Source organism: Solanum dulcamara, chromosome 3, assembly GCF_947179165.1.
Source record: "Solanum dulcamara chromosome 3, daSolDulc1.2, whole genome shotgun sequence".
NCBI classification, from domain to species: Eukaryota; Viridiplantae; Streptophyta; class Magnoliopsida; order Solanales; family Solanaceae; genus Solanum; species Solanum dulcamara.
The window spans coordinates 71,175,607-71,200,648 of record NC_077239.1 but is presented as its reverse complement, the minus strand read 5'-3'; the positions used below and the strand labels follow the sequence as shown (position 1 = coordinate 71,200,648).

The following is a 25,042-nucleotide window of genomic DNA, read 5'->3' as shown; positions in this document are numbered from 1 at the left end:
AACGGCCTCTTAAGGGGAAAAAAAAAAGGCAATAAAAGAGTGATACTCACCAAAAGTCTGAGATGTTGAACATACACAAGTATGCAATTACCACAACATCGAGTGGAGCTTGAAACAAAGAATAAAATGTAAAATGAGAAAATCATATGATCTGCAAGAGGGAGTTTCAGCAATATTCCCATATGGGATACAGTCAGTTAAGAGTGATCAATAAGAAAATCTTGCAATGGGAGGAGGGTAGGGGGCCATTATTTTAGACAAAATGACTCTGTGTGTGTGTTTGGGGGGGGGGGGGGGGCGGTAACTCACAGATCAACTGGTGTTTACTTCAAACTAACAAATCATTACATTTTCTATACGCATTCTTTTTTTTTTTTTTTGGAGGAATGGTGGTATAATATATAACAAAAGTCTCCACGAGAGTTTGTTGTGGCTGTGCCACAATATTATAGATGGTCGTTACAGTACTTAAAAAGAGTTTGAACTCCTAATACTAGTATAAGTAGAACAACAGTTAGTAGATAAAGCTGCCCGTGGAGCAGAAATCATACGGATGAACATTGCTCCTATTCGATCCTCACACAAACTTTCAGATAGCTGATGTGGAGTGTCCCAAAAAATTTCTACACAAGTGTCAACAGTCGTAGAAGTAGCCAAGTTGGCGAGCCCGGCTGCAAGTTGGTTTTGCTCTTTGTAGACATGCCCTATAAGTAGGGATATTCAGCGGCTGGAGAAGGTGCCTGCAGTCAACAACAATAGACGAACAATGAATATTAGAGTTACTTAGGATTTGAATAACCTCACTGGCGTCTATGTTTATTTCCAGAGCTCGAATATTATGGCTCCAATTCAAGTGTAAGCCCTGTGAAAAGTGCATATAATTTTTTTGGAAACTGGTAACTTTGTATATATATGTTAGAATCAGAATCTTACAGAGTTGTAGTACCCCCATATTTACAAAGCACTACCTACATCTATGATCCTATGTCTATAATGAGTCTAAAACATCAATAATAGAGACATGATCATTAGAAAGTAACTGGTTACGCCAAAAACACAACAGCAAGATGCAATTAAGCTTAATTTGTTGCATACTGTTTATATGCTCTTAAAACACCTAGAATTCCTCTCCTTCAATATTCTCCACCAAATGCTTGTTGGGAGTATCCTCCACCTGCCTCTATTCTTGGCCAACAACCTAGCTTGTTAAGGCCTCTGTAATCTTCCCAGGCATGCTCCATGCTATTCCTCTGAGGTTCAAAAACAATCTCCATAGTTGTCCTGCGTTCTACAATGTAAGAGAAGATGATTCAGAGTATCTGCCTGCTCCCCACACAAGAAGCACCTGGGGCTTAAAATTATCCCCCTTTTCATCAGGTTCTCTTGGGTAAGCACTGCCTCCTTTACCAGAAGCTGCACAAAGCATGCCACTTTATATTGTATTTTGGTTAATCCAAATGTTCTTCTAGGCCCAACTGCTTGGCTGCTGGTTGTGGTTGTCCATTTTCTTGTAAACTTTGCTCACTTTCTATGTGCCTTTCTCATCTCCATGCCACCATAGTTCATCTTCCTCTGCTCCCAATCCACCGAATTGCTCAATCTTGTTGATGAAATCTGCCATTCAGTACTAAAAGCATCTCGATGTGCAATTGAGCCTTTGAAACCTAAAATCCAAGTGCCTTCATGGTTCCTAAAAACCTCATCCAATACTAATAACTAATAAGGTTGTGAATTGACAAACCACTCCAACAGTTTTAGCATATAGCAAGGCTGTTTAGGAGGATTCCATTTGACATAAAGAGGTATCTTTTGTGCCTTTGGAGAGCCTGTGAAGAACCAAAATTCAATAGCTTGTTGGATGATGGTTTTATAATTAGGGTAACCCGTTCACCCTCAAAGACTAATTTATTGCAAGTCTTCCATATCACCCAGAGACAGGAAGCAAGGAAACCAATAGAGGGGATTGAGTCATAATAGATCGTAGGGGTGAGTTAAATGAACTGTTTAAGCCATGCAGAAGGAAAGGTAGCATCTAAAGGTACAGATGACAATTTGTGCCTAAGATTGAGAGAATTCCATAGTGGTATAATATTTGGACAGTTGAAAAAAGGATGAGATATAGTTTCCTCTTGAGAGGAATGACAAACTTAGCACTCAATAAAGGAGGCTATGTTAAGGTAAAGGAGATAGCTAGCAGTAGGTAATCTACCATGATTAAGGATCAATAAGCAATGTTTTTAGGAGACAGTTTGAGACGCCAAAGCCAGCAAAGGAAATTTGTGTATTAGAATGAGGGTTTGTTAGGAAAGAAATCGGAGATTTTTTGAAAGCAAAAAGGAATCTGTAATTAGTATAAGCACAGAGCATTTCTCTTCTGTCTTTTTGGTGCAACATGACAATAGCTAATGATACAGAAGCCCTGGTTGACTTTTTGAGCTCATTACACAACTTGTAATGAGATTCCTCTGTAAATACTTGCCACCAGTTTTGCTGCTTCTAATACACTACCCTTTGTCAATCACAAAAAAATTAAGGGTTTGTTAGACCATTGTAGAAAGTCTATACTGAGAAGGAGCCATTTGAGGTTAGGCCCCAGATCAAACGATCATGCATAACAGAGAATTGTGGGAGAGGTGAACTGCTCATATTTTTGAAGAAGAGGATCTGATAGTTTAAAGAAAAGAGTGGAGAAATCCCAAAGATTATTGGCACGAAACCCAGTTATTGTAGTCGAGAGATCCTTTTCCAGTAAAGGTCCATGAACAAGTGTTCTACGAGGGGTATTTGGTCAAATCAAAGAGTCATTCCAGAATTAATGTGTCTGCTGTTGGCATGTTTCCAAAGAAGTCCAATTTGGCAATATTGTAATCCATATTGAATGGCTTTCCAAGTCCTAGATTTATTAGAGCTAATGGCAGTAGAGGATAAAAATTCAGAACGTAACAGAGAAGCCCATAGTTGGTGTTGTGAGTTGAAGAATCGCCAAACAGTCGCAGCAAGCAAAGTACGATTTTTAAATTTAAGGTCGTGTATCCCAAGACCCCCCCCCCCCCGAAGTCTTTGGAGAAGAAACAACCTTCCAGCCGACAAGATGCAATTTTTTGCATTAAAAAATTCCACCCCAAAGGAAGTTGCGCATATATATTTCAATAGTAGTTAAAATATAGAGAGAGGGACTGGATATGAATTGCATAATATGGTTGGGAAGAATGTTGAGAGTGGAGCAGCTTAAAGTAGTACGTCCTACCAGAGTAAGAAAATGGGTTTTCCATTCAGCCAGTCGTGTTCGTAAACTGTCCAAAATGAACTGAAAATCTGCCCTAGAAGATTTTTGTCAAGATTGGGAAATCCCAAAGATTTACCAAAAGTACTGTCTTCCTTCATTTGAAAAGAAAAGAGGACAAAGTTAAAGCCAAAACTGAAGTATTCTTTGAGAAAAAGATCTTAGATTTGTCAAATTAACTTTTTGACCAGAGATGGCAGTGAATTGATCCAAAATATCAATAATAGTATGACTAGAAGTTTCAGTAAATTTTCAAGTAAAGATAATATCGTCTGTAAAGAATAAGTGTGAGATTGGGGGTCCATTCCTTGAAATCTTGACAGGGCTCCAAAGATGGTGATCAACAGCCATATTAATACGTCTTTAGAGCATTTCCATCCATAAAATGAAGATAAATGGAAGAGAGGGTCTCCTTGACGAATATCCCTACTTGGTTTAAAAGTATCCGTGCTTGACCCATTGAGCAAGACAAATATTGAAGTAGCAGTAATACAAGAAATTATAAGTTAGACTAACTCAGGAGGCACATTGAAATAAACTAAACTTTCTCTAATGAAACCCCATTCTAGTCTATCAAAAGCTTTTTCCAAATCGGGTTTCAGAATCTCTTAGATTTATAAACGTAGTTGAGAATCTCTTGAACAATAATGGCATTACCAGAGGCATGTCAATTCTTTTGGAAACTACACTGTGTAGGGCCAATAATGTCAGGCAAAAACCATTTGAGACAATTCATAATAGCTTTGGAAATTATATTAAAACTAGTTCTACAAAGACTAATAGGGCGATATTGAGTAATCATAGAGGCCCCTACACATTTAGGAATAAGACAAATATAAGTAGAGTCAATAGACTAGGGAATAGTGAATTCTCTAAAGATTGACTCACAGAAATTAGTTACAGACTGCCATATAGTACCCCAATAATGATGAAAGAAAAAAGGGTGCAAACCATCAGGACCTGGAGCTTTGCAAGGTTTAAAGGAATGTAAATCAGTCATTAACTCAAGTTTGAAGAGTGGTTCCTCCAAACCAGCGTGACTTGAGACAGGGATAAAGTATGAAGGAGCTTGAGGATATTGCAAATAAAGATGTGTGAAATTAGTTGTGTAAAGGCATGAGTAATAATTCGTGATATGATGCTCAATCTCAGTTTTCCCAGAAAACCAATTGCCAACCGGATCCTTAAGGCAAGTTATCCTATTTTTCCTCCTCCTATGTAAGGTGGAAAGGTGGAGTGCTTTCGTCCTTCTGAAGGTAATGGATTTCCTCTAAATGAACAGAGATAACTGCTAAGGTCATGATCATCTAAGCTTTGAGATGAGGGGATTTAATTTGTATTGTCACATAAAGCTGTTTGATCAACAGCATCAAAATGCTAGGAACTTATACTACTTTTGATAATATCCTGTATAAGGAAACTAAATCTCTGTAACAAGTTGACACAAGTTCATCCATCGTCTTCTCTTCCACAAATAACAAGTAAATGATCTGACTTCTACAAATGTCAAAACATTGTTGACCACTCATATCCATTTTTGGCATTTGAACTGTCACCATATTCTTTTTTGCAAATTAATACTCTATAGGTCTGTTGTGCAAATAAGTGGGTAATAATAGGACCTAACGGCACAACACTTTCAGAAATCAAAATCTCTGCACTAAACCAAAACAGGAAGAGGACCAAAAGACAAAGCACTTTTAGATTTCCAAAACTTCCAAACAAAAAGTTAGCAGATACTCAACATTAAAGCAAAATAGGGAGACTGAAGGCCATTGTATTTTTTGAAATTTAACGCATTCAACGGACTTAGGAGAAAGTATACTCACTAATTCAGATATTTTTTTATATATTTTTTGAACTTGGTAACTTTCACTTATTCAGATATTATTGATAGTTGAATTTCCAAATACACTTTGAATATGAGATTTTAACCTCCATTCTATACGCTTTTACAACTTGTCTACAGGAAATTAATATGCAGTCTTAATTTATCATTTGACCATTACCAAAAATTATGGAATTAACTAATTAATTTTATTGTGTCAAAGGAGTAAGGACACAATAACAGTTAGTTTGTCTATGTCTCGCTTCTTCATTTCATCATTTTTTTCATTATAAAAAGTATGAGATGGAAAAAAATTACTGTTAGATACCAATTAAGAACAAACAATATAATAAAAATAGAGAAATATGAAAGAGTTGAAACAAAAATATTGAGTCGGTTATTTGAAGTTTGATCTTCAAACCTCTACCAGATATTTTACCAATTGAGAAATCGTAATTAAAACATTGAGACTTGAGAGGCATATAAGAAGGATATTGAGAGCCAAAGGAAATAAAAGGCGATAAGCCATTTGATTCACATATTATAATATGTGGATTGAAGAATTATTCTATGGTGAAGAATAACACGATGAAGGTTACTTTTACAACATTTTTGTTTTTATGTACTTGTTGCGGATACATTTAATTTTTTATTTTGTAATATATATTTGCATAACTTAAATGCTCATTCTCTGGGAGGATATGAGGACAAAAATAACTTAAAAATCTATTTAATATGGAGACATATCAATTTTTTAATTGGAGACTTTATAATTAATTAATACACATAATTAATTAACATTATATCTTTTAAATTATTTTCCTTTATTCTATTTTTCTTCTTCTTTTGGTAGCGCCAATTACTAAAAGAAATTATGCTCTTAAATGAAAAATATATAATATAATAAAATGAGTTTTTTTGGTAACTAATTGTATTACTTACGAAAGTAAGAAACTGTACAACGCATCATGAAAAGTAACAACCAAGTCCAGGACATAGTCCCCGGTTTGGGCCAGTAAGCCTGAGCTGGCTGAGCTATACGTTTTAAACATGAGTTTGGGTCAGTCAGCCTGAGAAATTCTACAATGAGCCTCACACTGCAAAGAGTAAAACACTACTTTTATGGGAGGCTATTTACTTGCTTGACAAGTGGACCTTTTTGGGTCCCACTAACCAAAACTCATCCAACTTTCCCTCTCTGCTCAATCACTTTCTCCCTCCTCTAATTTGCTTCATCTACTCTTCTGCATCTCTCCCTCCAAACTCTCTTCAGCAACTGTTTCCTTTCCGTCCATCTCAATACCTTTTTCCCCCAACACACATGGAGACACCCACAGATTGGAGGGGAACCATCCTTTATTATTCCCACCACCAAAACAAACTATCACCTTCTGAAAACAAAAAACTTCATGAAGCACTCACTTCCAAAGGAAAAAAGAACACCAATGACCTCTTCTGTGGAAACAACACGAAACATTCACCAACACAAAACCATCCCCTTACTCACGCAGACAACATTCCCCACTGCAGACTAGAATAGACAATCCTCAAGACCGAGAAACCAAAAGGCCTGGCTCCCTCTGCCATAAACCCAGCACCTATTCTTTAATTTACACCACCATTGTCATTGCTGAGGTTTCTTTTTTATGCTCAATCTATGCTCATTGAGGAACTGATCCCAAAAACCACCAACACTTGTGATTTGCAAAGTTGTTAAGAGTTACACTCAAGATAAGCTAAGGTTCATGCATTCAGTATTAAGAATACAAGATATGTGATTATTCACTGATTTTTCTCCACACAATAAAAAAAGGTCCAATCTTGAATAAGACAGACAATCCTTTGCAGACTTAGTTCATTAACTGTCATTTTTTCAATCCTTGGTAGAAAAATGGTGAATAATCCTGAATGCCTGGTTAAAATTAAAACAGGCAGCGAAAAGCAAGTTGACAAAATTGGGGAAAAGAGTCGGGACGGATAGAGATTAAGGGAGGATAGCCAGGGTTTTCCTTCGGCAGATGCGCTGGTATTTTGGTGGGTGAAATTATTTGGGCTTTATTGGCCCAGAGTCCACTTACCACATAATTATTACTAGTCATATCTCAGACATGATTAAATAGCTCAGTTAGCCTAAAGGAAGCAACAAATGGAGGAATCAACAATGCTTGTGCTGAATGTATTAGTATACCAGAGACGTGGAATAGAGGTGCAGAGATTATCAAAACAGTGATATTTGTTAAATAACACAGATGCGCTAGGGATGATGGTTTTGGACTAGATAATAAGCCATCTAATAGAGTTGCCTCTCCAGGTGATTGATCAGATTGATGCTTACTTGTTTGACATAGAAATCAAGTAGTTTGACTCGCTATCCACTTTTCTTTGAGTTAAGAATTCAGCCCATCTCAACATGAGATGTCTTAACAGTATGTTAGCACAAAGGTGAAGGAAGATGCAAAGGTTATCTACTTGTGCAGAAAAAATAAAAGGCATACATTTCTGTGGGAGCTCTGTTAAACAAGACATACATGTATTCAACATAATAGCATGCTGAAAGAAAAGGAGCAAAAACACACCAAATCATTACTATTTATTATTAAGGGTAGCAATCCCAAGCAAACAAATATCTAGCCAAAAATTGTAAAGAACAATATTTAAGAAGAGGATTCAAAATGCAGTGGGAGAATTAACAATAGCCTCTTCAGCAATAGACAAAGATGCCAAAATGCTTATACACCAGAAATCTTACCCGATATCCCCTTCTCCTCATCACTATCTCCATAGTTGTGGTGGTCATTCTTATTTTCCTGCTTAGATACAGCCGAATCCCGTTGTGGTGGAGCACTAGTAACACCAGTTACAGATTGCTGATAAAGAACACCTCCAGCAATGGTCAACAGCAAACACCCTAAACCAAATGGACTAGCATGCTTATCCCAAATAAGAACATTAATCGCAACAGTCAAAAACTTATTCACAACCCCAGTTACTGTAAAAGCAGTAGCAGATATCGCCTTCCTTGCAGCAAACCCAAAGAAACTAATAAGCAGGCCAAACACACACGACAACGACACCGCCACAAATGCAACAGGGTGAAACAAATTCCTTCCTCCATTCGATCCCATCGCAATAAACACATCAACATACTCCCCAGTAATAATCCAAAACAAAGGTGCCATCATCAACGACAACAAATTATTATAAAACACAAACCCCCAAGTATTCAACCCAAGATTCGTCACCATATGCTTAATATAAACCATCTCAGTCGTAATAGTTACCAAATACGCCAACGCCCACGAATACGCCGTGAGAGTAAACCCTGAATCCGTAGCAACATACCCAACAGCACCACCCAAAATCACAACCAAGGACAAAAACGTCAATTTAGACGGACATGGTTGCTTCCTAAAAGCTGTATCAGCAACCGCAACAAGCAATGGCGTACATGATCTAAACACAATAAAAGTATCCACATTGGCATGGCGCAAAAGATTAGTATTCGTAAATATTGCCAAGTAAAAAACAAATGCAGCAGGCAAGAATTTCTTGGCATTTTCCAATGTAAAGGGATCATGATGTAACAAACCAAATTTCCCCAAAACCCAAACCCCTAAAGTTGAAGTTAGGTACTGTAATGCAGTGAGAAGACCTGGATAGTTGAAATTAGTAATGGCGAACTTGTTAATCACCGCAAGCAAGCTTGAACACAAGGCATATCCAACAACAAGACTACTAGTGCCGTAATATTGCTTCGATCTGATTGCTGACATTCTGTATTCTATTGTATTTCACAATACCTCTCGGTGGCTTTAGGGTTAAATATTTAACGCACAATTTTTTATATATATAATTATTATTAATAAAAAATTCAAATTTCTAACATTTTTTTTAAAAAAAAGAAATTTAGTAGAGCAATAAAAAAAAATTCGTATTAAATTAAATAATATATTACCTTCTTGTCAAGTTTGTTTTCTATTTGTAGAGGAGTATTTGAGATTTCGAGAGCATAAGTGCACTATTACTCAAAGGTGGATCTAAGATAAATTTGATCATTAGGTTCTTCTTAGTGAACCCGTTAAACTTTTAAGATTATAGGTCCAAAATTTTGAAAGATTAAAACAAAATATGCAACCAATAACCAATTAGAAAGATGTTGTCCAATTTTAAAAAGAAAAAAAGGGATAGATATAAGATTTAAAGTTTAAACCTCACTTAGAAAGGTGCATCAAATCATTATAGCATTATATCATACTTCGAATGGGGATTCACGCATCTATATTTAAATATATTTTAGAAAATTTAATACTACTTGAGAGTCTTGGTATCGATATGGAGATCTCCGATATGTCATTTTCAGTGAGCTTGGACAAAGGTCATGGTTGCGAATGGGGTAGCCGAAATGGACTCTCTGGTCTGTTTGCACAGAAAAAGAATGTCTTGAATCCATACTTTTGGCAAATGATTAGAGAAATTATCAGGTTCAAACAGAATGTCATAAGGTACCGATAACTTCTTATCAGCAATCAATTCCATTACATGTTGTTTGAGCCATTGTTGATTTACTTATCTCATTAGAGCACAAAGAGTCTTCTTTGTTCATTTGAAGATCATGCTTCACAATCTCGATATGGGAACAAGGGTTCACGGAACCCGAGGAATCCCCCCACATATGGCCTTGTCTATACGTATAAGCATTTTTGTGTTTCTCATGATTTTTCTTTCTAATTTCAATTCAGATTTTTGAATAAGCATTATTTTTTGTCTGATTTGTTAAGTGATTAACATATTCATTGATCATTGTTATCTTACCTTTCTAATTTCAACTCAGATTCTTTGAATAAGCATTATTTGTTTGTCAGATTTGATAAGTGATTAACACATTCATTGATCATTGTTATCTTATCTTAATTGAGACTATAAATTTTGATTGAGAATGTCTAAGGGTTGGCACAAGATGAGACCAGTAAAGTCTTGATAAAGGCCCTCGGAATATTGAGATCCCAAATATATTTAATTTAGTAAAATATTATAATTTCATTTTAGTTTAAATAATATTAAAGTTTGTAGACAAATAAAAAAGTAAAAACAGTGGATTTTGACTCCTCTTTACAATATGGAGAAAGAGATAAAAGTCGTGAACTATTTTTAGACGAAATAAATACATCCATAAATGATGAGGTGCGCATAGAAAATATACTCACTCTCTAAAAGAAATGTGGGGTACAAAAAATAACTTAAAATCTGATTAATATAGACACACATCATTTTTTTAATTAGACACATTATATTAATTGATTAACATTTTAATTTAAGCTGATAGTTATTTTTAAATTAATTTACTTTTTTCCTTGTACTTTTAATAGTGTTAATGACTAAAGGAATCTTATGCTCTTAAATGAAAATTACATACAATAAAATAAAAGAATGAGTTTATTTTTATTTTTATTTTGCGAACTAAGTATATTACTTACGAGAGTAAGAAACAGTACACACATCATGAAATGTAACAACCAAGCCCAGGACATATCCCCGATCTTATAGCAAACAACATAACTTTTGTAACAATACGGATAAATTTTTGAGTTTTATGATGTTGAACATGTCGTATAATACTCATACAAGTGAGTCATTAGAAATAAAATTAATATATTGTAATTTAAAATTTATTAAATATAAAAATAGGTTAGTTTCAAATAAAAAAATCGCCACACATAAATTAAAATAAAAGGAATATTAATCTTCAGAGGAAACTAATGTTATACTTGTGGCATGCTAGGAAGAAAAAGTTCCTTCCTATTGTGGGATTTATTACGGTTGAACAAATTTTACAATGATTAAATTGCCCAGGTCAAATTAACTACGCTAAAACGATGCACAAATTAAAATTCAATTTTGTTAAAATAATTATTTTTATCAATCAAATTAAGCCAATAAAATTTGACTATGTTTCACACAAAAAAAACAATTTAAAAATTAATTCAAATGTTAATGTTAATTATTTATATATACTAAATAATGTGTTCATATGAATCAAATTTTAAGTTATTTTTAGCCCCTCGAGCACACTTTCTGTTATTTAACACTTAAAAGTATATTTGTTCTATTTTAAACTAATTTAAAAAGATAAGGATAATAGGACAATCTAAAACGTGTGTAGTTGAAAAAGCATAATTATACTACTTACGCATTTCATTTCCCCTTAGGACCGATTTGAAAAATCACAAAAAAATTGAATTTGAGCATACGACCTATTTGTTTGGCCAAATAATTACTTGTTTACTTGGTAAGAAATTGGGCACGCGCCGAAGACTATTAGACAAACCACACCGGATGGATTGATCCTGACCAGTGTACGTGTATGATTATGAGTTTGTGACCTTTTCCAACCATTCAAACAACAGAACAGTACATTAACCTCAACCTATCAAATAGACAGGAGAAAGGGACTACTCGTAGAAGAGGGGAACCCAATCAATGCATGTCATCTTTGCCAAAATCAGCTCACTAAGAAAACGTTCTATACAAGTATACAATTACCAATAAGCAAACCCATCCATAACAAAAGAGAAAAAAAGGAAACTAGGAAAAGAAAATACAATGATTAGCATGCAAATGAAGAGAGAGAAATTAGTATAGCTATTCCTCTTCTCTTTAATTCTTTAACTGTCAGCAGCCCTGAAGATGGACAATAGAGAGAGGAACAAATTGATAACGTCGAGATACAAGGATATAGAAGCCCAGATGTACTCATCGTAAGTGTAGCGCTTGATTAGATTGTCTGTATCGTAGATGATGTATCCACAGAATATGATTGACGCCAGACAGCCATAGATCATCACTGAGATCTTACCCAGAGGGAAAAGAATCTGCCATAAACGAGAAAGAAATGAGATTATTAGTTAAAGAAAGAGTAATAAAGCTTAACCCCAAGTGCAGAGTAAGAAATAATAAATTTACAAACCTGGATGAAGGAAAACAACAAAAGAACAATAAGAGCACCGAACAAGAAAGGTCCCAGGAAGTTGAAATCTTGGCCTCTTTTAGCTGCCCAGAAGGTGTATAATGTCAGACTAATCACCACCGCTGTTGTCAGTATGACTGCCTCCAGAATTACTTTGCCTGAAAAAACACCAGTTGAAACATTTAGATATACCAATATGTTTTTCAAGTCCTATTTGCAAGAATGTGTTATTTTCCAGGGCAACAGCAGAGGATACACATAAGCACTGGCAAGTGACAATAATTGTCCCCTCATATCCCTAAGGGGACCTATGTCAATTCAGTTTGCAAATCCATTAAGATTGAGAAGAGAGTCCATGTAATCAAGCACTATTATAAGTGCTCATTTTAATGATATGAGTTATCCTTTTGAGCACTGGGTATGCTGTTGCTGTTGTTGAGTTATCCTTTTGAGTGGAGCGGATACAGCTCATCCACCATTGATTACAATCAGAAGTTTACGTAATCAAGTACTATTGTAAGTCGATAGACTGGTTGATTGTCTGGAAAATTAACCTATAACAATTTTTCAATCAAAATAGAAACAATATTTCATGGGTACAATCAAGATGAATGTTCTAATAACAATCTCAGTTGTCTCAATTTATCTATGGTATCAACTTGGTTCATTAAACATTCCATTTGTTAATGTAAAATAACTTCACCGAAAAAGGTCACCAATATTACTTATACTTGAAAGGAATATCCATTTTTGAGGAAAAAAATGAAGACAGGATGGTATTGGTAGTATTTTGATTATTCTCGGCAGATGCAACATCATCATCTTAACAATCATCATATACATTATTTTAGACCATCAATTCTTGTCTTGATATCATCTTCTTCATGAAACCCGGCTTCTACAAAACTAAGAACTAATAATCACTTTGTGTTACGAATCACGAGTCACAACTTTATCTAGTTTATCAATCTCATTTACAAAATTTTAACTAGTTAAAAGACGTGGTGGTAAACCAAAAAGCTCAAACTCTAATTTAACAGAATTATTTGTTTCCCACATCTGCTACAAAACCTTAATTGTGAATATTCTACATAGGGGCGGATCTACTAAGACCCGAGGCACGAGGGGGTGCCATGACACCCATAGGCTTCGGTTGAAACTTTTTGTGTCGATCTATCTTCTATACTACCTTAAAAGCATGAACTGCAAAGGTTGAAAGTCAAATTACTAAAATACCCCCAACTTGAAAGACCTGCAGTCAAATTACTAGAATGCCGTCTTAAAAGACCTATTAAATATGTTGGCCCCTTCCCCCCTACAGCACCCTACGCTCAACCTCCTTCCCAACAGTCACCACCTACGCCGCCTGAACTTTGACAGACGCTTACGTCCATGAAATCCCAAATAGACGCAACCCTTAGCTTTACGCTCTATAAAACAAACAAATGCACACCGATGTTTCAGATCAAACATCCAACCTTCGGATTTAACAAACAGGTATACTCCGTCATCCCCACTTAATCAAACGCTCTACCTTTGCTAATCATACATTCTCCTCCACTAATTTAATCATTACCCATTACACACATTTACAGATGAAGGTATGCTTCGCCGCTTAAGGCAATGTAAGTAACCACCTACTTGCTTAATGCTAGAACTCACTCCCCTGTTTAACTCCACACACATCTTATACGCTGCCCTCTAAGAACAAACTGCTCAAAAACATAGTTGATGAAGAGGTAATATCATGGACACTTTCACTTAGTTTATACTATCTATCATGTTTACTATACTTATGCCACCACCCATCGCTCAATACCAGGGGACAAAAATTCAAGCAACACTATTTAATAAGCATATCGAAACATGGAAGGACTTCTTGAAGCCAAATAGGAGTACTACATTGCTAATGGCCGTTTAGATCATGTCAACCCCAACTACTTTTCCGTCCATAAAGAAGTTGGACTGGCATTTACAGACAACACGATCATAAAGAAGTCTGACCATAATGTTTCACCGCACAAATTCTCTAATGACTTTGTATCATTGGAAAATGCTCAGAAACTACCAAATGGCTCTATATTCGGTGACTTTTCACCATGATTTTCGGCTATTTCCCTACACAAATACATCATAGCTAACACTGATTTCCATTACCTATTTCCAGACTTGATTTGCGTCTAAGTTACCTGCCTATGTCTTTTGCAGCACTATGCTAAAAGATAACAAAAATAAGACTGATTTTCTCTTATAGATGTTTAAGGATGAGTTGGGCAAGTTCAGATAGAGTTGCTTAAATTTTTATTCATCATCTTTGTAGGTTTGAATAAATAAATCGCCATAAGACAATCCACATGGAACATTCACAAGATGTTGTATTATTGTTCGTTCAAATATAATTATTTATCAAAAACTTTATTTTTAATATTATTAATATTTTTTAGTCTATGCATACACGTGCAAGACACATGCAGCAAAACTTGTATGTATATACATCTAAGAAAGATTATAAATACAATAAGTACCACCTGTAGTAACAAATAGTTCGAGGGTGCTAGTGGCAGAGGTTTAAAGTTCCTCCCAACTGGTGAGAGTTCGAATCTGACTGGCAGCGTTATGTTTTGCTTCTTGAAACAAATTCCATTCTTTGTGGTTCATTTTTCTTTTCCTCTTGACAAGTTATTCTTCATCAATTGTTGTTTTGACTCTTCTTTTTTAATTAATTGATTCTATACTTTTTGTCTCATATTTGTTTAAGACTTACAAAAAATAATCGAAGGTTCTTTCTTCCTTAAAACTTAAAAGTTCATCCCTCCCCGTTATGCTTGGGGCTTGATGTCATTATCACTTAATAATGAAATTGGAACATCTGTGTTGTTACATTCTGATTTATAAGTTGAGTCAAACTTTGGTTTTGCGTCATCATAGTTATGATATTATTATTTTTGTTTGATGGATTTGTCTGTATAAACTGAACACACAAATCATCAAATCGAAGACTAAAGTTGGTCAAAACCAACCAAATGTTTCCTCTATTTGGAGGTTCTCGATAAAGTAGACGATACTACCCAAAATCGCTAATTTCAGATAGAATCCGTCAAAATTTGGCTCGCCAATAACATTTCTGACGGATTTTCCATCAGAAATTCCTTGTGGCGAGCCAATTTTTTGATGTCTATCGGAAATTCGCGATTTCTGATAGAGACGTTTGCATTCAAAGACGTGTGGCACCAGAAAGCTTCAAATCCTGAATCCGCCTTTGACGCAACCAAACAATTCTTAAGCTCCCTGTGTATCCGCAGAAATATATTCTCATAGTAATTATAGCAATTTTATTGAATTTGATTCGATGTTTCTATATAACAGTCGGTTCATTTAATGTTGGTTTTACAAATTACTTTTGACACACCTAATTGACAATCTCAACTTCAAATAATTAGGTGACACTAACCGCCGTAATACTTAATTCCGGAGATCTATATTAACACATCACCACAGTCCTCAATAGAAGAATATTCTCTAAAGATAAATGCATTATGACATAAAACACACGCAACGTCCATCAATCCTAAAACAGAAAAATAATTGAAAACAATCAAATTGAAGATGCTTACCGCTGGTGAATGCGCAAGTCAATCCGATAGTAAATGCAAGAGAAACCGTGAACAATCCAAGAAGCAAGTAGTTAACCGGATGTTTCTGGTGATAGTAATACAACGGACACAACGCTGCAACAACAACAATACAATCAATTAATTAATACTCAAGACAAAATCCCCAATTAGATCCAGGATTAGAATCATTAACTTACTGATAAATGGAGTGATGATGAGAACAATATAAAGTGCTAATCCAGCATTTGTGGTTGCAAAGAAGAGTGAAATGGGATGAACTGTGACGACTACGGAGGCGACAGCAATGGTCAGAAGCAACTGAATAGAAATAATCGAGTATACTTTTCGAATAAAAGACCACCGGAGTTCAGGACTTTCCAACATTGCCGGATACAACGGCGCAGTGCCGAATTCCACGTCATCTTTCCGGTAAGCCCGATTCCACATCTCTCAAAATTATTGAACTTCAACAAACTATTTCTCACACCGCCTTTGAGCCTCAAAGTTTGGTAGGTTTACTTCTACGTGAGGAAATTGAGGAGAGAAAAAAACTGCCTCTCTATATAATTTGCGATTGAAATTACGACCCGACCCGTATTCGTTTGAGAAAAAGATAAGACGGGTTAAGTGGAAAGTTCGTGATTCGTCGAGCCATGAGAATATAAAGTAATCTACATGTTTCTTTGACCTAACATTCCAGACTTCTCTCGACTCATCTTTGTTTCTTTTCAAGGCAAAAACTTGCAGATTCCCAAAAAGAGAGTATTGTATTGTTTCTAAAAGAAAATAAAAGTACATATATGGACAAAGTGAGTAGTAAAAGTCTAGAAAATCAATTCTTTTCATTTTTAATGCTTGCTATTGGCAGTGGCGGAGTCAAAATTTTTGTCAAGAATATTCATACTTTAAGATGAGTTAAAAAAAAAAGGGAAACTTACATAAATATACAATATTAAGAAAATATTTACCATTTAGAGCAATAAAAAAATAATTTCACTGAACACTTATAATACATTTATAATACAGTTTTAATACATATTGCAGAAAACTATTTATAAAACATATATAATACAAATTTTATAGATGGATAATACATTTATCACATATTTTAATAGATTTATAATACATTATGTTAGTTTCTTACTAAACAAACATAATATATATTTTAAAACACTTATAATACATTTATATTGTATGCATAATTCACTTTTAATACAAGTGTAGATTTATCATAATATTGCTATATATTGCTATAAATGGTAATAAATAAAAAAAATCGCTAAAATTAGTAATTAATTTTTAAAAAGCACTCAATGAAGTAATTTTTCCTTAAAAAACCCACATAAATAATCAGATTACTAAGATTGGCTACAAAATAGCCATCATATATGGGTTGATTTTTTCAAGGTACCACTAAGTATTAGAAAATATTTTCGTATTTAAATTCATGGCAAGAAGTTAAGAACAAGCATTACCTTATCATCGACCTCTAGGTTGAATGGTTGATCTCTATATAGTGTTTCAAGTTGTTCATATCCTTTTCAATATCAAATTAACTAACTATTCAAAATAAAATATCTCAAACAGAAACTTACAAAATATCAATGGATAAACTAAAAAAGATGAAGTAGGACAATTATATATATCAACTAATAGCTTCATAACTACAATTGCATTCGATAACACTTCATCTCTTGAAATGTTTTCATAATACACTCATTAGAAATATTTTTAAACACTTTTTTCTACATAAGGCAATATGCATCCATCTGAGAATTCATCGTCCATTTGATTCCGCAAATTATTCTTGATAAATTTCATTGTCGAAAAAACTCTTTTAACTGTTGCAGTGCCAACGGGTAGAAGCAAAGGAAACTTCACTAAAAGAAATACAAGATAATAAGTTAAATACTTTTTTGTCTCAACCAACTTTCTTGAAAGTTCCCCAAGTCCACTCAAATTGGAGAACCTTTTATCAGTATCACGAATAATGTAATTAGCAAGTTGATTCACAAGAGCTCTCATTTTGAATTCATCAAAGTCATCAGGATATAATTCAACCATTTTCATTATCCTTTTTTATGTCAAAACTAGAAAATGAATCAATTGGATTCAACCAAGCTACTCCATTAAGCAAATCACTTGTCACCTCATTGAAACGGTCATCAAGTTCTTGCAGCTGCTAATCAATAATTTTATAGAACACATCCACACATAATGGTGTAAAATAGTATAGTCAACTACTTTACATCGTGATCTTCCAGATTTAACATATGGATCATCATAACTAGGTAATGGAATGTCATGCTTGTTACAAAATGCATCTACCTTTTCTTTAAGTGAATCCCAGCCAATATTTTTTTTAAGAGAGGATCCTATTCATTATCTCTTAAAGCTTGCAATCTTTTTTTTGCTACCTTTACAAGAATCATGACATTTGCAATATCTTACTCCTTTTTTCTATAATGACACATTAAGATCATATGCAATTCCTAAAACATCAGTCATCAAATGCAATAAGAAAACAGTCTCAAACGTTTGACAAATTCTGAGAAAATCCGATGCGCTTGCTTTTTCTTTCAAAGTACTTGCATTTACAACAAGATTATCAAGTACATCAATAATAGAGCCAAAACTACAAATAAAGTTTCTAAATAACTTGCAATGAGATCCCCAACGAGTATCGCAGGCTTTAATAAGACCAAGTTCTTAATTCAATCCTCTATCCATTTCTAGTTCACCCATATCCAATGCCTCTTGGAGTTTTCTTTTTTGAGATTCTCAAAATTCATTCACACATTTAAAAGAAGCTCCCAAAGCATTCAAAATATTTGAAATTAATAGTACAAGTTCTCCAATTTGAATACACTTTTTAGAAACCGCGATAAGAGTCAAATGAAGTTGATGAGCAAAATAATGGATAGAATGAGCCGATCTACTTTCTTGTTTAATGTAATGACCTTGAGGGTCATTTTCAGAAATTTGTGCAAAATTACCATTTTACCCTATTTTTAGTGCCCCCGAGTGTTATTTGATCGGTTTGTATTGTTGGTTTTGTTAAAATCTTAATAGATTGTGAATTGTGTGACTTTTTGAATTTTCATAAGCTTTAAGTGTTAAAAAGTGATTTTTGGTGCCAATCGGAGCTACGGGTCTCAAAACGGGGTTCCTTCAGTTCCATCAGCTCCGGAATATGGAAATTGGTTTAGGAGAGTTGTCGGAATCACATTTGGGATTAATACATGGATTTGAGGTCTTGAGTTGAAAAGTTTAATTTTTATGAGCTAAGTTTGACTTTGGTCAACAAATAGAGTTTCGAGCGTCGGATGGTGATTCTGCTAGTTCTATTGGCTTTGAAATGTGTTTTCTGATCAATTTGCACTATTGGTTCATATTTATAAAGTTCTGAATGAGTTTTGAGGGTCAAAAATATATTTTGAAGGGTGGTGGTGTAAGACCGCGGTCAATGCGCGGTCAATATGCGGTCAGCAGTCAACACGCGTGAACAGTAACTTTTTGGGCAGAAAATGCCCCTTTCTTCCCATTTCAATATTTTTTACCATTTGTTTGAGTTCTTGAATTCTTTGAGGCGATTTGAGAAGAGATTTTTGAGGCAAAGTGTTGGGTAAATGATTTTTTGACCTAAAACCTTCCTTTTTCATTAAGTATTTGACGATTTTAACTCCTAAATTTTAGTTTCAAACCCTAAAATCTTTATTGTTTCCCTAATCTGAATTTACGAAAGATGACAATTTCTAACTCATTTTGAGCTATATTTTTATGGGTTTTCCAACCATGAGTTTCTTATTACCAGTAGAATGTGATTGTCCAATAAATTTTCAGATTTGACCCTTTTCAAAAATAATTAATTTTTAGACTATTTTACCTCCAGTTCCGAAACCTATCAATATGGATGTCATTGGACTCCTTGTGATGTGTATTTTTTATTGTTGATAGTGGGTTGGCATTTCGGGCATTGAATTCAAGAGTTGCTTGTCTGGTAGAGGTATTCGGGTGTGGTTTCGGCAATTAAGGTAGGTTTGGTTATCCTTCTTTGAGATTGAGATGGGGTAATTAGTCATTCATATCTTATAGATTTTGGGATGGGGTTGTAGTATGAGTTGAGAATGTTATATATATTGTGATGCCCGTGTGGGGACTTATTTATTAATGTGTTGCCGTGTGGGGGTTTATTTGTATTACATAGTCCGTGTGGAGGCCTTATGTGTTATCTTATTTGCTTTGAGAGCATGTGATTCATGATTTGCCTAAGAGAGAGGCTTAAGTATATTATTTGACTTGTGATGCCCGTCTGAGAGGTTGAGTTGGGGGTTTTGAGCATGCTTGAGTATTGAAATATTGTTGAGAAAGGGTGAATATTTAAATGGAAATATTTCCTTCCCATTACTATTTATTGAGGGTGAATATCATATGTAGGCTAAGTTTTGAGAACTTTGAACCTTGTACCACATGTGAGTTGAATATTACTTCCATGACATATGTGTTTTGATGCATTCATCCTCATTCATCATATCATGAAACATGGGAAGTTGAGAAATATGGAAATTCTTTTTGAGAAAGAAAATGAAACACCTTTAAACCTTTGTATTTTGAGTCCCTGTCTGAGGCAGTTTTACGACAGGGTAGTGGATGTATTGTGATCCCTTGACCACAAGGAGGCGGCAAGGATAATGAGATATTGTGATTGAGGTATATGGTCTGCGATACCCCCATGGGTCCTGCTTGGTAGCATAGCTCGGCAGGTGTATACGACATGCTGTGTGACAGGCTGTGCAACAGTCTTGATTCCACCGTACCACCACATCAATGCATTATCATATTGCATTGCATTGCATTGATATCTGTACTAATTGAATTATCTGGTTAATTGTGATTATGAGCTGTTATTATGGGTTTACTTTACTCGCGCCATTATATATATAAACTGGCGGCACCGATGTCGAAGTGGGACTTTTTGTATGCAGGTGGAAGCGTTCCTTAGTTTATTTCATAGGTTTGATTAATTCATTATACTCAGTCAGTTAAAACCTATTGGGTACATGTGATTTGTACTCACCCCTACTTCTGTGTCCCTTTTTGATGCAGATACTAGTAAGGAAACCTTACGTGGCAGTTGATATTCTAGCGGATTGTGTATTCTCAGATTAGTGGTGAGGTCCCGAAATTCGGATCGTCACTAATCTATCTTTATTTTTCAATATTTTGTATCATTCAGAGACATATGTTGTATCTTCAGATTTGAACCTTGTATGAGATGCTCTTTATACTTATGACATCAGATTTTTGGATAATTTCTTCATTGTCTTTCTTTTCATTTAAATCGTGGCATGAGTTTCCCGTTGGGAGTCTAGTATGAGTTTTACTTTTAGGCTTACACATCAGGTTGAGTTTTGGAATGTGTGTCATCGTGACTTCAGTTTTGGATCGTGACATTTAATCAATGTTTTAAGACCATCTAGATCACCTTGCATATTGCTTACTCCATCGTAACATTGGCCACGCACATAAGATAACCTCAAAAAATATTGAGAAAGTACATCCATAATTGCTTTCTTTAGAGATAAAACACTAGTATCTTTAACATGAACAAGTCCAATAAAAGTCTCCATCACAAACCCCTTTTTGTCAACATATTGTAGACAAATAGCCATTTGCTCTTTGCGTGACACATCTATAGATTCATCAACCAATAATGCAAAACAATCACCATTTATATCCTTTATTATAGCCTTAATCATCTCAATCTTACACGCAGTCACAATATCTTTCTAAATATCATGAGAAATTATTTTATTATTTTTTGAAGCTTTTTCTAACACAAAAGGTTTAATCTCATCACATCTAGCAACATACCAAGAAAGAACTTTAAGAACATTACCCTTGTTCAGTGATGATTCACTCTCATCATGACCACGGAGTGCAAAATCTTGGTTTAAGAGAAGTCTTACCACATCGATTGAAGAGTTTAAGCGAACCCGATATTTATGCTTACTTTTATCATCCAACTTGTAAAATGCGGCCTGAATGAATTATTGTTCTCACATTAGATCTTCACACTTTCTTTTGAATTGATTATGAACACTATTCGGTGGACCAACAGATGTAGCAAAGCTATTCTTTTCATACCAATTTCTGAACCCTTTTGTCGAAAATACATTACCTCAATTTGGATGAATGTATTCTGCTTTAAATAAATAACAAGATAAGCAATAAGCATCATCTATACTAGTGTTGTGTTCCAACCAATCACGATATTCATTAAACCACGTATTAATAAAATGGCGTGGTATTTTAGAAAAACCAGTTTGAGGGAATCGATGAGTCCGAGGTTGGCAAGGACCTTTTATAATATTTTTCCCTCCTTATCTCATCACGGATGTTTGGATGGTATCAAAATTGGAGTTCTTTCAGTCGGATCAGCTTTTAGATCATTCATATCAAATTTTTTTCTTTGAGAAGAGTGACATGGTATTTCTACGTGGTCGACATTTTTATCTCGGCATAGTTGATTTTGAAATCCCAAACTGAAATCAACTACTAAGTTATCAATTTGTGAACAAGACTAAGAAAAAAATAAAATATGAAATTACTCTCTTCAAAGCAAAAAGATTAAAGAATACATAAAAGCAATTTCAGCAAAAAAAGAAAAAAAACTAAAATAAAGGGTATAAAGAACTTAGGAATACCTTTTCTCACTACAATGATTATTGAGGGAAAAAATATAATAGTTCTTGATGGTTTCTGGCTTCTTAAATCTTGAAAAGGGGTATGAGAAATTGAGAATTGAGATGAGAGAAGTGTAAAGAAAAGAGGGTTTTTGCTTCTCTTTTTGAAGAAGACAAGAAGTGTGGGAGAATTTTGAAGAAGAAGAGGAAAAACTAAAGGGTAAAGGGTTTTGTTTAATGACTAAGTGGGTATATTATTTTTTAATTTTAAAAAGTTAAAAGAGGATATTTTTTTTCATTAACGAAAAACTGGAACTGATTTCAATAAAAGTTTTGTTCTATTTTTTAAAAACAAAATGGAATAAAAAAACCGCCTCTATTGAAGGCTTGAACTCAGGTCCTTCCAGCCAATTTGCACACCCTTGACCATTAGGCTATCTTTTTTTAATATGTCAAGGATGTTCAACAATTAGTATATATCCTATAATATCGATATTTAACATATATACTCGCAAAAAAAATTCGACGAAAGTTGTTCATCTGACCACCCTACGTAAGGTGTAGCTCCGCCTCTAGGCAGAGTAATACTCACTATTTTAAAAGCTATAATTATATATTCACTCTATTGATATCAAAAAAGTTTTGGATAGAAATATAGAACTACTCTAGCAAATAATGTTCGAATTAGAAGGATTGAGAAGTATAATTTAATGAATGATTCATGGAGTTAAAAATAAATTGCTAGAATTTCAAAGAACCATTCATAGAGTTCAAAGCTTTATAAACTCAAAACCTGAGAAACGATTTTCAAAGGAAATAACTAGAGTTTCAAATCAAGAATAATTCAAGGGATTTAAATTTTTATAAGTTCAAAACCATGAAATGATATTTTTAAAACATTTCAGGAGTTCTAAACTAAGAAATGCTTCACGAGGTTCAAACTTTCATAAGAAACCAAGAAATGATTTATGGATACAAGAATTTGGTGGAATTTCAAAACTATAAGGAATGATTCATATGGTTTAAATCATTATAAGTTTAGAACCAAAGAATGAGTTTAAAAGAAAATTTAAACATTCATAGTTTTATGGAGTTCAAATCCTTATAAGTTCAAATCAAGAAATGTGATTCATGAGTTTCAAAAATTTACTAAAAATTTAAATTCAAGGAATGATTCATGGGGTGTATTTACCCCTAAATTCATAATTTAAGGTAACAATTAAATTTATTAAGTGATTCAAGGACACATATATTAGGATGACCAAACAATGATCGTTGCTAATGACAAATTGCTTAATAGAAACAGAAAAGTGTGGCAAACTAGAATAATGAACAAAATAGAGACATATTATTCAAGTGGTTTTGGGATAGTTGTTGGCAATGTCTTCGGGATACAATAACTTTGTGAACTTAAGAGCTTGAAAGCGACAATGGAGCAAAATTTATAGCCATAGTGATGAAAATCACATGTCTAATAAATGTGGGGAATGGATGTGTTTATAACCAAACCCCATGGAACATATTTCGTATTGTAGCCCTTCTAAGAGATCAATTTCTACACTGTTTAACTATACGTACGTGATTGAGATTCTTTAGGAGGGAATCTAGAATTCTTTAAGGGTGGTTACACTTTGGAACTTATCTTGACTAGTCATCATCTTGTATGCCATCACGTTTTTCTAAAGTGGGATAGGCTAACGCTGTGATCTCGGGTCTTCAACAAACAAGATCAGCCCTTCCAACCATGTTCAACCATTAAGCCCAATATTTCCTTTGCAGAGTCTCATGTGATATGTTTTTGCTTGCCACATGTCACCTTATGATTTGTCCACCTATCTAATCTGATTTTACCAAGAAGTGAAAAAGTTCTTTCATTTTGGAGGGAAAATAGATGAAAATACCTCTAACATTAATGAATTGGCTTGCTCATCCTTGCATTTAGTTCTCCATCCATGTGTTAGCCTCTCAGCAAATCAACATGACTATCGAGGTAATAATGAGTTTTACCTTTCCAAAAGCAATATAAACCTCCTTGTTTATTCATTTTCTCTTCACTCTCATATTTTCAAAATCAAAATCTATTTTGCACCTTCGTTAAACCAATTTATATCTTTTTCTCTAGTTTTTGTATTTGCTAGAGTTTTACTAAAAACAACCATTTCTTTCCCTATCTCTACATTGTTGTCTACCTTGGCATCATGTCTAATCCTTTTCTGACATTAAAGGAATTTTCCATTATACGTGGTCGTTTTGAGAACACAATGGCTATATCGACTACTGACGTTGAAGGGGCCGCTACTAATAAAGGACCATCATTGGCGAAGAGGAAAACCAAGAAAGGTGAAGCCACCAAACCCATATCTTGGTCGATCATGCCTCAAAAATCGCTTTTAATAAAGACTGCCAATAGTGGGCCTTGACCAAAAAATTAAAAAAAAAATGCAACAAGTTGGCTGGTGAGTTCCAATCGGTGATCAAGGTCTCCCTATTACAACAGTGTGGGAAGGCTGCAAATGGTAGGCTCAATTATGACTCTCCCCAGTCTGTCTCTCTGCTAGGAGCTAACCCAGACACATCATGTAATGCCTCTATTCTAGCAGAAGAAGAAGGTGTAGGAAATGTTGTAGGAGTGTCAGTCTTAACACTAGAATCTCTAAGTATCAGATT

General features: G+C 34.5%; 3 protein-coding genes across 3 annotated transcripts; all 3 read right to left on the bottom strand.

The window, feature by feature from the left end:
- Positions 1–299: 299 nt before the first annotated feature.
- LOC129882799 (GDP-fucose transporter 1) lies at positions 300–8,931 on the bottom strand. Its single transcript, XM_055957252.1, has 2 exons — positions 7,861–8,931; positions 300–740 (listed from the first exon to the last, which is right to left on the bottom strand). Exons 1-2 carry the CDS (start codon positions 8,882–8,884, stop codon positions 721–723), a joined length of 1,044 nt encoding a protein of 347 aa, XP_055813227.1. The 5' UTR covers positions 8,885–8,931; the 3' UTR covers positions 300–720.
- A 2,667-nt stretch (positions 8,932–11,598) lies between these two features.
- On the bottom strand, positions 11,599–16,427 carry LOC129882798 (protein LIFEGUARD 2-like). Its single transcript, XM_055957251.1, has 4 exons — positions 15,887–16,427; positions 15,690–15,803; positions 12,076–12,233; positions 11,599–11,980 (listed from the first exon to the last, which is right to left on the bottom strand). The coding sequence occupies exons 1-4, from the start codon at positions 16,134–16,136 to the stop codon at positions 11,774–11,776; spliced, it is 729 nt and encodes a 242-aa protein (XP_055813226.1). The 5' UTR covers positions 16,137–16,427; the 3' UTR covers positions 11,599–11,773.
- A 993-nt stretch (positions 16,428–17,420) lies between these two features.
- On the bottom strand, positions 17,421–17,753 carry LOC129883646 (uncharacterized). Its single transcript, XM_055958265.1, has one exon. The coding sequence runs from the start codon at positions 17,751–17,753 to the stop codon at positions 17,421–17,423; it is 333 nt and encodes a 110-aa protein (XP_055814240.1).
- Positions 17,754–25,042: the final 7,289 nt, after the last annotated feature.